The 14,916-nt window shown below is 40.7% G+C and overlaps 1 protein-coding gene across 1 annotated transcript in view; it reads left to right on the top strand.

Annotated features, from left to right (window-relative positions):
• The window catches only part of DSG2 (desmoglein 2), a 48,033-nt gene extending 34,249 nt beyond the window's left edge, over positions 1-13,784 (top strand). The window contains exons 11-15 of the mRNA XM_059040264.2: positions 41-268; positions 4,930-5,157; positions 7,070-7,191; positions 8,411-8,746; positions 10,383-13,784. Coding sequence (XP_058896247.1) covers positions 41-268; positions 4,930-5,157; positions 7,070-7,191; positions 8,411-8,746; positions 10,383-11,405 — 1,937 coding nt within the window. The 3' untranslated portion in view covers positions 11,406-13,784. The remainder of the gene's footprint in view (positions 1-40; positions 269-4,929; positions 5,158-7,069; positions 7,192-8,410; positions 8,747-10,382) is intronic.
• Positions 13,785-14,916: the final 1,132 nt, after the last annotated feature.

Below are 14,916 nucleotides of genomic sequence, written 5' to 3'. Positions count from 1 at the left end.
GTATATCCAGAATATACATTATCTTTTTCTTATTTTTAAGAATATCCTAGAAAAACCATCACTGGCACTATTATTATCATGGTTGAAGACATCAATGACAATTGTCCCACACTGGTCGACCCTGTGCAGACTGTCTGTGATGACATGCAATACGTGAACGTGACCGCAGAGGACCTGGATGGACCCCAAAACAGCTGGCCTTTCAGTTTCTCTGTCATTGACAAACCAGCTGGAATGGCAGAAAGGTGGAAAATAGTAAGCCGAGAAAGTAAGCAAAATCACTGGACTATATGTTTAAACATGATAGAAATCTAAAATCCTTATAATACAGGCTTTTTTCTTTGCATGAATTATATTTCCAATACAATTGAGTTTATAAAATGAGGGTCTGAACCTCAGGCATAGTGTCTTTGATCTGCCTAATAATAAATATCCTATTTGGAGAGAGTGAAGGAAAATAGATACCTAATATCTTTAAAGTAGCTGGGTATTCTCCAAATTGCTCTTGAAGTAGTTGTCTCGTAAGCTGAGGGATACCTTGCCTTTCTAAGCACAGCAATCAGAGTAGGTGCCTTCTAAAAATCTTGATGTATGGTAACGATGATTCCATTAAAAATAACTCTTACTGAACATATACCATGTGCCAGGCACTCTGCTATCCCTTCATATGCATTATCATGTTTACTTCTTACCCCATAACATTATTCCCTGATTACAGCTGAGGAAACTTTGGCTTAACTAGAGTTAGATAGCTTGTTTGAAGTCACAAAGCTGGTAAGTGATGGACAAAACATGGAAAGGAGTCTGTCTGTCCCCTTACCCCCCATGCCAGAAGGACGTGTGCATAAATCCGTATCTTGGGACATACCCCCTTATTGACGTGCTCTGTTGGCTTCCTTCAAGGTGGTTTCAAATGTAGAAAAATCTATCCAGAAGGCTCTTTTTGTTTTAAACAGGCAGTGCTCGTTTCAGAAAAGTTTTAAATGTAATACCCCAGTTTTTAAGTTTTAAGTTTATTGTTTTCTTAGGCTTAGCAAATTTCACAGTCATTTTAAGAGGCTTTGAGTCATGTTTGGTCCAATTTACAAATTAAACACCTTTAACATTTCAATATATTTATAAATTTAGTATATTTGGCTTCCTTTTTATGTATTTCAATGATCTGAATTAACACATAAAACTTTCTTGTGATTCCTATCCTCTAAAATTCCAGTAAATTTAACTTATAAATACATCAAATCTGAAATCCTCTTCAATGGTCCAATACTGAACAAACCAGTGGTATTTCAACCTAAAACCATAAATCTAAATTAGTAACATGATTACACATTTTAAATTGGAGTTACAAAGCTGTCACATTAATAGGGCTAATTGTCCTTAAAACATGACAAGTGTATAAATATAATAACAAATGCAAATAATTTCTTTACAATGCAAAAATATTAAAACTAAGTCTTTAGTTTGTTTAAATATTCCTATACTTAATTCTGAATTTTCTTAGGGTTCATGTACTCACTTGCAAAACATAGTTATGTTGTTGGTTAACTCAAGTGGTCTCCCCAGTAATGGTGACAATCACCATCTTGATTAATTGAGGTTACTTAAGATCAGGTTTTCAACTAGCATGAGCCCTGGGATGCAGACATCCAGATGATTCTTCTTATGGTAATTAAGTCACAGACCTCAAGACTCACGACAGGATTGGTCCCCTGGCTCACATTATCTCATTCTGTACTCACAGAAGTCTGGGACTCCCACCTAGGCTGACTGCTTGATTGGAGTTTGCCTTTCTTTGACTAAGATAGTAAATGTATTTTGCATTGAACTTGCTGGGATTCCAAGACTTACTTATTTTTATCTAAGAAACGTGATGTTTAGGAAATGCCAGGCACTGGTCTAAGCACTTTACTAATATTAACAACCCTAGAAGTTTGGCATTACTGTCATCAACATTTTACAGATGAGGAAACAAAGGTGCAGGAAGTTTAACTAACATTCTCAAAGTTACAGCTAGTTGAAGAGCTGGAATTAGTATTTGAACCCAAGCACTCTAGCTGTGGAGTCTCTACTCACTACCTTTATGCTCTGTTGCCTTTCCAGATACACAATGGATTTTCTGTCTAAAGATAAAGATGTTTGAATTTGATGGGCTCTTGAATTTTTTCCTAGCCTTAGAAACATAAAACTCTTCAGGATACACATACATATTAGAGTGTTATAACAGGAAATCACTGAGCTTATACTGTATATATCTAGACAATTGAGAGAGATAGGGTTCTGTAACCCAGGCGTTTTTCTCCTTGGCTGTATAATGAGATGACCGACCAACTATTGTGATAATAAATAGCTCCTAACTATTTTATTTATTTGGGAAATGTTTTAAGTACAGAAAATTACAGAGACTAATAAGGCAGATACCTTTGTACCTCCTACCTAGAATTAAAAGAATATTAACAATTTGTCGTATTTGAGTCAGGCCTTTTTCTTTAACAATCACTGACAAAGTAGAAGTACCCTCTGTGCCCTTCCTCCCCTTTCCATTTTTCCCCTCAGAGCCAATCATGAATTTAGTTATATTCTTCCAGGCCATGTTTTCCTGTATTTCTTTTAATAAGCTCATATTCCTTAAATGAATGACTAGATGCTTTCCTCACTTATCCAGAGCTTTGGGGATGATTTAATAAGTATATTTCTAGCTTTGGAGATCAAATTCCATAAAATATGGACCTTAAAATGAGAAGAGGATGTCTCTTACTTCCAGAAATAAGTAAATAAAACAATAAAACCTCCCAAACACCTCATTTTTTATCTTTGTATTCATCCATCTTTGCCTTGCAAGTAAATTATTTTTTAATAAATGTTATACATATATCAAGAAAAGTTTTAAACTATTCTAACTGATTGTTATTTTTACTCATGGGAAAACTGGTCATTATTTTTATTCATGTTGAAAGAAAATTTCTTAAATAATCATCAGTCAGATTTTTTAAAAAATAAGATAAAAGGTCATTTGCACAACACTTTCTGTGTAATATTCTTGCCAAAAATGTGTAGCCTGAATCCAATCCCAAGGAAACGGTCAGACAAATTCAAACTGTGGAAAATCCTTTAAAATAAGTGGACTTCAAAAAGGTCAAAGTCTTGAAAGGCCAAAAGGAAGTTAGGACTGTTATAGATTATTAATAGAGACTAAGGTGACAGCTAAATGCAGGGCATAATCTTTGATTGGATCCAGGATCAGGATCATAAAAAAAACAAAAAACAAAAGCCAAAGAGAGTAAGAGCGAGAACTGTAAAGGGTGTTTTTACAACAGTTGAAAAGTTTGAATATGGGTTATATATTAAATATATTATTATAGCAAGAATGAATTTCTTGAGAGGGTTAATATCCTTTGGTCTTAAAAGATTTATGCTAAAGAATGTCATGAGATCTGCAACTTACCTTGAAATAGTTCAGGGGGAGAAAAGTGTGCATGTAGAGAGAAAGTATTGTTGTAAAATGTAAACAATTTATGAAGGGTTTATCAATATTCATTGTAATATTTCAGGTTTTCATATATACAGTGAAATTTCAAAAATTTCAAATATACAATGTTGGGAACAAAAAGGATGGGACTGGATGAAACAAGATTGGCCCATTGTTGAAAATTATTAAAGCTGGAGATGGGTACCATGGGAGTTAATTATGCTCTTTCCTGGATTACGTCTGTTTGAAAATTGCCTTAATAAAGTTCTTTTAAGAAATAGTAAAACATGGGGACTTCCCTGTTGGCCCAGTGGGTAAGACTCCACACTCCCAATGCAGGGGGCCAGGGTTCAATCCCTAGCCTGGGAACTAGATCCCACATGCCGCAACTAAGAGCCCGCATGCTGCAACGAAAATCCTGGTGCTGCTGCTAAGACCCGGCACAGCCAAAATAAATAAATAAATACATATTTTTTAAAAAGAAATAGTAAAATAAAGGTCATTCGATGGAAATGTCATTTAACTCTCCACTTGTTTGTCACTGTATCCCAGTCATGGAAGAGTTCCTAGCATCTGGTAAACCACACACATTTGTTAACATTAGTCATCATAAAAGGAAGGTATATCCACATCTGATCCTTTGCTATTCACCTGCATATGTGGACTAATTTCATCAAGCACACAGTGTGAATTCAATAGAAAAGTTACGAAATAATAAAGCTTCTAACTGGAGCTAACAATTATTAGCTATTAAAATGTTTCTGTAGACTCACAGATGTAGAGAACAAACTAGTGGTTACCACTGGGGAGAGGGAAGTGGGGAGGAACAAGATAGGGGTAGGGGATTAAGAGGTACAATCTACTATGTTAAAATAAATAAGCTACAAGGATATATTGTACACCACAGAGAATATAGCCAATATTTTATAATAACTGTAAATGGAGTATAACCTTTAAAACTTGTGAATCCCTGTGTTGTACACCTAAAACTTATATAAACAACTATACCTCAATACATTTTTTAAAATTTATTTATTTTTGGCTGTGTGGGGTCTTCGTCGCTGTGTGCGGGCTTTCTCTAGTTGCAGTGAGCGGGTCTACTCTTCGTTGTGGTGCACGGGCTTCTCATTGTGGTGGCTTCTTTTGTTTCAGAGTGTGGGCTCTAGGCATGCTGGCTTCAGTAGTGGTGGCAAGAGGGCTCATTAGTTATGGCTTATGAGCTCGAGAGCGCAGGCTCAGGAGTTGTGGCGCACAGGCTTAGTTGCTACGCAGCATGTGGGATCCTCCCAGACCAGGGCTCAAACCCATGTCCCCTGCACTGGCAGGCAGACTCTTAACCCACTGTGCCACTAGGGAAGTCCCTATATCTCAATAAATTTTTAAAAAGAATGTTTCTGTAATTTAATCTTGCCCTTCCTTGGTAATCATTCATTTTTAGTTCCTTTTTTATCTTGTCCTCGCAGGTACCAGCGTGCTACTGCAACAAAAGGAACGAACGCTTGGGAGGAGTGACATTTGCTTGCTGATTGCAGATAGTAAAGGCTTCAGTTGCCCTGAAAAGCAGGTCCTTAAACTCACAGTCTGCAAGTGCGTGGCAGGCGGTAGCTGTGTAGAAACGTGGTATGACTCCTCCACTGGCCTCGGACCTGCAGCAATCGCGCTTATAATGTTTGCCCTTCTGCTCTTGCTACGTAAGTCTTTTATTTTATTTTATTTTTCATAAGTATTTTAAAAGCTACACTTTAGCTCTTTTAGTAATGTTAGTGCCTTTTTAGGGTGTTTTTTTTTTTTTTTTTAGTATTTTGTTACTACGGTAGTCATTGATTTCTTTTGTTTTTCTATAATCACACTAGAATGCTATTGAGGGTGAGTAGGGAAGCAAGGATTGATCCGTGATAAATTCACCAAAAGTTATTGAAGTGCTCTTCAGAATTTTGTTTTATAAGAATGTATCTCCTGATACATTTCATCATCCTGATTTAAATAACCGAGGTTATTGTACATGTTCTTCAACACCCTTTTAACCTTAAACCTTTTTGGTGTCTCCATTTTGATAAGCTCTGCGTGAGGGAGGGATGTCGTCTGTTCTTCCATACCCAGTGCCGCAAACAGCACCTTGTGCATAGAAAGCTGTCAGAAAAGATTTGTTGCATGCACTTAGATTATGGTTACAAGGTTATTCTACAAACTCATCTTTTTCCCATCGATCCTTGCTTTTCACATTCATCTTGTCAGAGCTCCACCTCCCCAGACCCTCTGCTTGGCTTGCCCCTTCACCTGCACCAACAGGAGCCAGACCCTCTGAGCACTTGTATGTTTCCCAACAGTGACAACCAGCCATCCCCTCCCTGCACGCCCTCCAACGACCTTGGGTTTCCTTTCACTGAAGAACAGAAGACTGCAGCCTGGGGCCGTGTGGCACCAGTCCACTTGACCCCTGCCCATGGGCAGAGAAACGCCTCCAGGGCAGCCTCAGTTATTACAGTGTCAGAAGACGAGCTTGTCAAAGCCATTAGTAGACGTTCAATTGAACGCACAGCACTCAACAATTTATAGTGCACTTTTATACCATCATCTCCATTTAATGGGTAAAAATACAGACATGATGGTAAATGACTTGTCTCAGCTTACCAAGTTTATAGGTAGGTAGGACTACATCTTTTACCTGGAGATTCCTTGCATTGCCTTCTCATCTCAGATCTCCCAGCACCTAACATGGTGCCTCGCACATGGCAGACACTTGATAAACATTTGTTGAATTACCCCTGGCTGATTTCAGTCTTTTCATTACGCATAGTAACTGTAGTGACTATTACATAGTAAGGAGCCTATAGGGAGTAGTCAGCTCTTCCTTGGAAGCTGCCACACGGTAGCGTCAATAAAAGCTAATTTGGGGTGGGCTGCTTGCAGATGTGGTTCTTTACCCTGTTGATCACGGGGCCAGCATTGGCCTTTACTTCATCCTGGAGGTAGAATAAAATTGAAGGAGGGAGCTCTGAAATTTTATTAACTTCTAGATGAAATGTTACATATATTCTAAGGGTTTTTAATGTGGAATCATTTTAGAAAATAGTACTTAGGTAATTCAAAGGTTAACTGGAACTTCAGTGAGTCATGCCTTCTGCCAAATTCTACTCTAGGGTAAAGTGGTGAAGTATTATAGAAGTTCTAATGTTCTAGAATATTGGAATATATTAAAGCTTTTCTACCCTTAGGGACTTCTGATTTCTTTTTTAACACATATATTTTTTAGATGGTGAATTTTCTCATTAAAAATTAAAGTGGTTTAAAAAAAAAACCACAAAAATTTCAGCCTTTAAGTTGGTTTTGATGATTTGGATAGTATCAAATCCAGTCTCGGTGTTCCACTTGTTGACCACAGTCTTGGTGATCGCCAAGACCTCTGAATCCGTAAGACTCCCTCATCCTGCCTTTAGGCTTTGGTATAACTCACCCGAAACAGGCTTGGTGACGTTAGATCAGGGGAAAAAAAGAAAAATAGGGCTATAAATAAGTGAAGACTGAACTCAGGAAGTGATATGCAAATTCCAAAATTATTCAACATAAATTTGAAAATCTGTACTCGATTTTGTTTCTGTCCAGTTGTACCACTTCTACTACTGAGGTGCCATTGTGGGAAGGGCTCCAAAGGCTTTACCCCCATCCCTGGTACCATAGAGATGCTGCATCCTTGGAACAATGAAGGGGCACCACCTGAAGACAAGGTCAGATAATCAGATGTCAACAGAACGTGTCTTCTTTTCTACTTTAAAGGGGCCTTGGGAAGTGTTTCTAACACCTTAGGTCATGAGAGAGTAAAGTGGTTACTACAGATTTCATTCACATGCCTTCATTAAACACAGGGCTCGAATAACAACTTACTTTGTATTTGTTGCCAGGACAGAGCTGAGGTGGTTTTGCTCTACCCTGACAGGTCCTAAGTTACAGAGAATGTAGAAGAAGCATCAGGCAGTGACACCGAGAATGTAGAACAAAGGTTAAAGAGAGGAAGAGTGTGTAAGGATTTAGGTAGAAATGTTAGTCCCGGAATTAAATGGATGTCTTCCACAGCCAGGTGCTTCTCCATTTCCATTCCACACGATGCATAGGGCCGGCAGAGGCACACCCACAACCCCCATGACAGTTGTAAAATGTTGCAAAATCCCCTCCCCTACCTACTTAATAGCCATCTCCCATCATCTCTCTATTGCTTCTTCACCCGGGGGTCTCTTCATCATCATCTGCTATAAGCATCCTGCCTAATAAGATATGATTTAGTATCAAGTGTCAGAGAACTCGGAATAACAGTGGCTTAAATATAAACATGGGCCGTCTGGGACCAATATGATGATCCCTCCACGGCATGGCCCCAGGCTCCTCCTTTCTCCTGTTCCTCCATGGAGGAGTTCCACTCTCCGGCTGTACCCACCCTCCAGACACCAGCTACCATCCCCACATTCCAGCCTGCAGATGGAAGAAAAATGAGGAACCACTTTTTAAGAACACGTCCCGGAAGTTGCATACACCATTTCCACTTGAAATCCCATTAGCCGGCACTTAGTCTAGCAGCAACGGAGGCTGGGAAAGGTAGTCTTTATTCGGGGCAACCATGTGTCCAGAATATAAAACAAAATAAGTGTCCTAGAACTGTAAAAGAAAGCATCAAACTCTAGAGGAAAGTTGAAATGCCACTGGTGCCAGTAGAGTGAATGGGCTGAGACCATACTTTAAAGTTTTTTTGTTTTCTCCTTGGGTTAAAATCAGCTAACAAAACCAGAAGGTAGAGTGGAGATCTTCAGAAGACTCAAAACAGAAGTCATTCGAGCAAAGTTTTCCTAATTTGCCTCTGCGGAAATAGCTTATAACCTGCATATGCTCGCTTAGCTCAGGCCCTTCTACCGACTGTACTGACCGTCCGTGACTCGGCTGTATTTGCTCTCACAGGCAGTGCTGCCTCTTCTAGGGGCAGACCACAGAGACAGTGCAGCTGTAGGCAGTGGAGCAGGAGCTGTGACAACCAAGGATGCTACCGTGAAAGGAAGCAGCTCCGCTTCCTTTATCAAAGGGCAGCATGAGATGTCCAAGGTGGACGGCCAATGGGAGGAATACAGGAGCCTCGTCTCAGGGGGTGCCACCCAGGTTACAGGGACAACAGGAGCCTTGATGACCACGGAAACCCTTAGGACCACGAGAGCCCCAGTGGCTTCTAGAGAAGTGGCCGGAGCTCGAGCGGCTGCGGTGGCAGTGAACGAGGAATTCTTAAGAAGTTATTTCACTGAAGTAAGTGTTGGTTTTTATGTATTGGCGGGGAGCGGGGGGGGCGTTTCTATGTGAACGTGATGTTATTAGGGTAATCATTTTCTTGGATCTGAATGGGACATTGTTCCTTTCGTTAAGAGGATGCTTACAGGCAATGAGAAAGGAGAGGTGTGACCCACTGGGTCAGTCAGTCAGCTCAGTTATGTGTTGACAGCAAATGACCCCACGATCTTGCTTCTCGCCAGGGCATATTTCCCACATTCATGCTTTTGCCCCTCCGTGCAGCTCTGCTCTGCTCCATGTGGTCCGCATTCCAAGATGTGTGCTGAGAGAACAGCTTATGCCCAGGAAGCTGGCATCCTTGGGGCACAGGGAACAGAGCAATGCCAAACCTGGCAATGACCCACAAAGCCACTGCCTTTTCCCACTCACGTTTCATTGGCCAGAGCGAGTCACATGACCAGGCTGATGTCAGTGGGTCAGAAAGTGCCGTCTCTCTGCAGGAGCAGACTTGATAGGGGTGCGCCGGGTAGGGTGGGAGGGGAGAGACTATGTGACCTAAAAAACACAATCTGTTATGTCCATTTGTTTTCTTTTGAAGGCAAGTACTTGGTTTACTATTGAGGTGGTTCATAAAAAATTAGAAGGAGAGTTGCAGGAAAGATGATGGGATGCAGTCAGAAAGCTCTTGCCTGGGATTAGAAATTAGAAGCTTCTCTTGAGAACAAGGTCATGCCTGGGAATGGGATGGGCAGAGTCAGATTGCTAGGGACCTGAAGGACCCTTGAGAGGAGTGAGGGGAGGGGCTTCCACAGAGGCCAGTTTATTTCTGTCCCCTCCCATCTGCATGGCTGCAAATTACCTGAGTGCTTTCCCACTTTCTGCTCCCTCCCATCCGCCCTTCTTTCATACCATCTGCCGGGGAAATGGTAATTTGGTCAGTGTCAAGGAAGAGCACTTCTCATCCATTTCCTATCTCACTGCCAGCCTCCACTCTGGTGTCCTGTTTTATTTCAGTATCCTTTTCTCTCTCTGCTCTAATCCTGCGTGAACCAGTCTTGATTATGTATGTGTGCTCAGCTTTTAATTTGGAAATCATTTCAAACTCATCAGAAAATTTGCAAGAATAATAGAAAGTTTGAACTCCTATATACTCTTTACCCAGATTACCCAAATATTAACATGTTGCCACATTTGCTTTTTGCCTTTTCTCCCTCCCTCCCTCCGTCTCTGTCACAGTCTGTCTCTCACAGACACACCCACACACCCACACGCACACGCACATCCTCTTACATTACCACAGTACAGAGATTGAACAGTGACACATTGCATATTTCAGTTTAGCCAGTTATCCCAATAATGTCTTTTATAGCCACTGTTTTTCCCGTCTAGGGCCGCGCTTTCCATTTAGTTGTCATGACACTTGTGTCTCCTTTAACCTGAAACAGTGCCCTCTGCCTTTCTCATCTTTCATGATATTAATATTTTTTTAAGAATACAGGCCAGTCCTATTGTAGGATGTCCTTCAATTTGGGTTTGTCTGGTGTTTCTTGTCTAACTACAAGACCGAGGTTAAACATTTTGAGCAGGAATCTAGAGTCTTGTTCTTAAAGGAAGTGCGTCACTCATTATATGCCTGTTTTTCTTTCCGTTTTAGAAAGCTGCCTCTTACACCGAGGAAGATGACATGCACACAGCCAAAGACTGCCTTCTGGTTTACTCTCAGGAAGAAACTGACTCTCTCCAGGGTTCCATTGGCTGTTGCAGTTTTATTGAAGGAGAGCTAGATGACCGCTTCTTAGATGACTTAGGATTGAAATTCAAAACACTCGCTGAAGTTTGCTTGGGTCAAAAAATAGAGATGGATACGGAAATCGAGCAGAGGCCAAAACCTATGAGAGAAACAGACGTGAAGGCAGCTTCACATTCATTCTATGAGCAAACCAGGGTTAATTCCGAGAATACTTATCCCTCCGCTAGGAGCTTTCAAGTTCCAAAACCTTTGCATGAAGCAAACACAGAGAAAGTCACTCAGGAAATAGTCACTGAAAAATCTGTATCTTCTAGGCAGGCTCAAAAGGTAGCTGCACCACTTTCAGATCCATCGGCTTCTGGTCACGTGATAGTGACAGAAACTTGCTATGGCGCGGGCTCCACGGTGCCACTGAGCACTGTAGTCCTGGAGCCCAGACAGTCCGAAGGCCTGATGGTGACGGAGCGGGTCCATGGCCCGGCGTACCCCTTGGGAGAGCAGCAGTATGCTAGTGAGGGTAGCATCGTGGTTACCGAGAGAGTCATCCAGCCTCACGGGGGCACACCTGGCCCCCTGGAGGGCACCCCCCATCTGCCCGATACACACTGTGTTATGGTGCGGGAAAGGGAGCGAGGCCTCACCCCCAGCTCCAGTGTGCAGCCCCCTCTGGCCGCGCACGGTATAGCCATAGGACAGAACGTGACAGTGATGGAAAGAGTGCTAACACCAGCTTCCACTCTGCAATCTAATTACCAGATTCCTGCCGAAACCTCTGTAATGGCCAAAAAGACTGTGGTTTCTGGAGCTGGAGTCCCAGGCCCTCTGCCAGACTCGGGCTTCGAGGAGTCTAGTCATTCTATTTATACAATAACCACATCTTCCACCAGGGTCTCCAAGCCTAGCACAGTCCAGCAGCCCTTCTCCTAACCGTACACTGCCCCAGAGTTTAGCTAGCAGTGACTCATTTCATGTTTTCAAAGGACCTGGCTTTTCATGAGCCTTACAGATGTAAGAAGCACATATACCCTGGGCTTCAAATTTTTCTCAGTCACTAATATGCAGAGAACCTCACTGTCTCAGCTTCTAGGAGTGCAATTCAGAAATGCCCCAGGACTTACTGAGGGGGCATAATGATGATGCTGTGACTTAGGTGCCTTTGAGTGACTTACGGCCAAACAATACTCACAATACACACAAAGTAAGTTAAATAGAGAATGAATATGGTTTCTAAGAATTTTATCAAATTAACAAAGTGTCCAGTTCATGAGCCATCCGATAGAGCCCCCCATGAAACTGAGTGGGCCTCTTTGCCTACCATGTTAACATTTAACATTGCTGTTCTGTATTCCATATGTTCCTACACCTAGCAGATTATCAACAACTTATTTATCCAAAGATACATGCACAGTTTGAGTGACCCGTTTTGCTTGTTTGATTTCCTTAAAACTAGAGGCCCTTCAATCCACATAAGGTTAATTGAATTTTGGAACACTGACATGGTAAGAACACACATTGTGTGTTTCTGTGCATGTAACTCTGTGTGTGTGTGTGTGTGTGTGTGTTGTATGACCTCAAAAATGGCATTATACCTTCCCTTTGTCATTCAATAATCATGAAAATATTAAATACTTCAAATTCAGTAGAATAATTCAGGGCAAAATTCATAAATATATAATCACTTTATTTTTTATAGGAATAATAGACTATTAAAAAACTCAGGATACATTATCTTCTAATTTAGTACGTCTAAATTAACTATATACATGGTGGTAAGAACCCTTTTCACTGCTATAAATCCTCAGTGCCTACCATGGGTGCCAAGTCGATATTTGTAGAACTAAACTGAATTTTAGAAGCTACTCTCTTTTATCTATACTTGCAAAAAATACTGAAAGACCCTATAATTTCTATAATTATGAGTTTGAAATTGTGATTTATTCCATATCTCAAAGTCATTGACTAGCTGGTCATGGCTTACTACATGGAATATTAAATATTGTATAGCTGACCTGAATTTGTACATCTTGCCTTTCTTTCTGAAAAGTGATTTGGACGTTTTGGCCAAATAAATAGAGTATTTTTATTGCTCCCTGAAGAAATGATCCAATTCAGGTTTCAAAGTATAAGTGCATATCAGTAATCAATTATATAAATATCCTCCACAACAAAATAATTTCCATAAATTTTAAAGGCTGTGATTTCATGAATTTTTAATATATTTACTAGGAAAATGAATCTCTAAAAATTCATTTTGTGGCACACTTTTACAAATGTGTTATGCAACAGGTTTATACATTTTTACTCCCACTGATGTGTATGAATAAAAAGCAAAAATTTTTAAACACCATAAGCCTGTGGACAAAATGAAGGTCACTGTTCCATGCTATAAATTTTTTATTCTCTACGTACTAATTGTTTTTGCTTTTTTTTTCATTATAGACTTAGTAGTTATTTTTTGCCAAATCTGCAACAAGAATATCACTACTGTGAAAATGTGAATGTGACCTATGTACTCCAAACAAAACTTGGTCTTAAATTTCCTCCTCAGACAGGCTTAAAAAACCTAACATGTCTCCTATATATAAAGTCATCACATTTTCTAAATGATTTTCTTTGTTCCTGAAAGGGTGATTTGTAGTACTTTTTACATTTGTCCTATGGAAGAAACGTTGTATCTGTATGTGTATCATCAAAATATTTAAATAAAAAGACGACCTTCTCTGCAGCCTTTTGCCCATATCTTCTTATTGCCCCCATCTTCTTACTGCCCATATCTTCTTTTTTTTTCTTGTTAAATAAGGTCTATTTTTTAAAATTTTTTTAATTTAATTTAATTTATTTTTTTATACAGCAGGTCCTTATTAGTCATCAATTTTATACACATCAGTGTATATATGTCAATCCCATCAATTTTATACACATCAGTGTATATATGTCAATCCCAATCTCCCAGTTCATCCCAGCACCACCACCACCACCCCGCTGCTTTCCCCCCTTAGTGTCCATACGTTTATTCTCTATATCTGTGTCTCAATTTCTGCCCTGCAAACCAGTTCATCTGTACCATTTTTCTAGGTTCCACGTGTATGCATTAATATACGATATGTTTTTCTCTTTCTGACTTACTTCACTCTGTATGACAGTGTCTAGGTACATCCACGTCTCTACAAATGATCCAATTTCGTTCCTTTTTATGGCTGAGCAATATTCCATGCTATATATGTACCAATCTTCTTTATCCATTCGTCTGTCGATGGGCATTTAGGTTGCTTCCATGACCTGGCTATTGAAAATAGAGCTGCAATGAATATTGGGGTGCATGTGTCTTTTTGAATTATGGTTTTCTCTGGGTATATGCCCAGTAGTGGGATCGCATTTCTTCCCCGTCTCCTCCTGCCGGCACCTGCCAGGCATAGCTCTCTACAAAGCAACTCCCTTTCTGAGTTCCAGGACCCACTCCCTCTCTCTGCACCTGAAGGCCTGTTGGTGATGACTGCCCCCTCCTCAAATGTTGCCAGACTCAGGATCCAGGACCGTCCCGTGAGGTTTCCCCCCACCTGCCTCACCTTTTGTATTTGATCCATTAACCTTTCCTCACTTCTGTCTGCTTCCTGGGGCGGCGGGGACGGCCAGGGCAGTGTGGGAGAGGACACTCACTGACTCAGGTATTCAGCTGCTAAACGATGATTCATTTTTTAAGTTGTAAGACCCTCCCCCCCTTTAAAAATCCTGTTATGTTAGTCTTCTTGGGCTGCTTATGACACAGCACCTCAGACTGGGGGCTTAACAACAGGCGTTTATTTTCTCACACATCTAAAGGCTAGAAGTCTAATATCAAGGTGTCAGCAGGGTTGGTTTCTTCTGAGGCCTCTTTCCTTGGCTGTAGACGGCCGTCTTCTCCCTGTACCTTCACATGGTCTTTCCTCTGTATGTGTCTATGTCCAAATTTCCTCCTTCCATAAGGACACTGGTCATATTGAATTAGGGCCCATCCTGATGACCTTGTTTTCACTTTACCTCTGTAAAGACCTTAGCTCCAAACACAGTCACATTCCGAGGTACTAGGGATTAGGATTTCAACAGTTGAATTTTGAGGGAACAGGACTCAGCCCGTAACACCTAGTAAACAAGCAGACTTAGCTTGAAGAGCTGTACTATTTTTTCCCATGAAAGCCATGAGTTTCTTCATCCAACTATTTGGTTAATAATTAATACACATTGCTTGAAACAGCAATAAAATTTAAACCTGAGTTGAAAGTAGCCTGAACGAAGACACTGCAGAGTATCTACTGAACCTTTAGAGCAAACCTCAAAGGCAATCAAAGCAAAGCACACCTGGTTGTACAGATTCCAAACCCGGGGACCTAAGATCGTTGACAGCACCAAATACCCCAGCTCAGCAACATTGGACGCGGGCTTCATATGAGCTTTTCTGCTT

Source organism: Kogia breviceps, chromosome 15 (genome assembly GCF_026419965.1).
Source record: "Kogia breviceps isolate mKogBre1 chromosome 15, mKogBre1 haplotype 1, whole genome shotgun sequence".
Taxonomy (NCBI): Eukaryota; Metazoa; Chordata; class Mammalia; order Artiodactyla; family Physeteridae; genus Kogia; species Kogia breviceps.
This window is presented reverse-complemented; position numbering and strand designations above follow the sequence as displayed.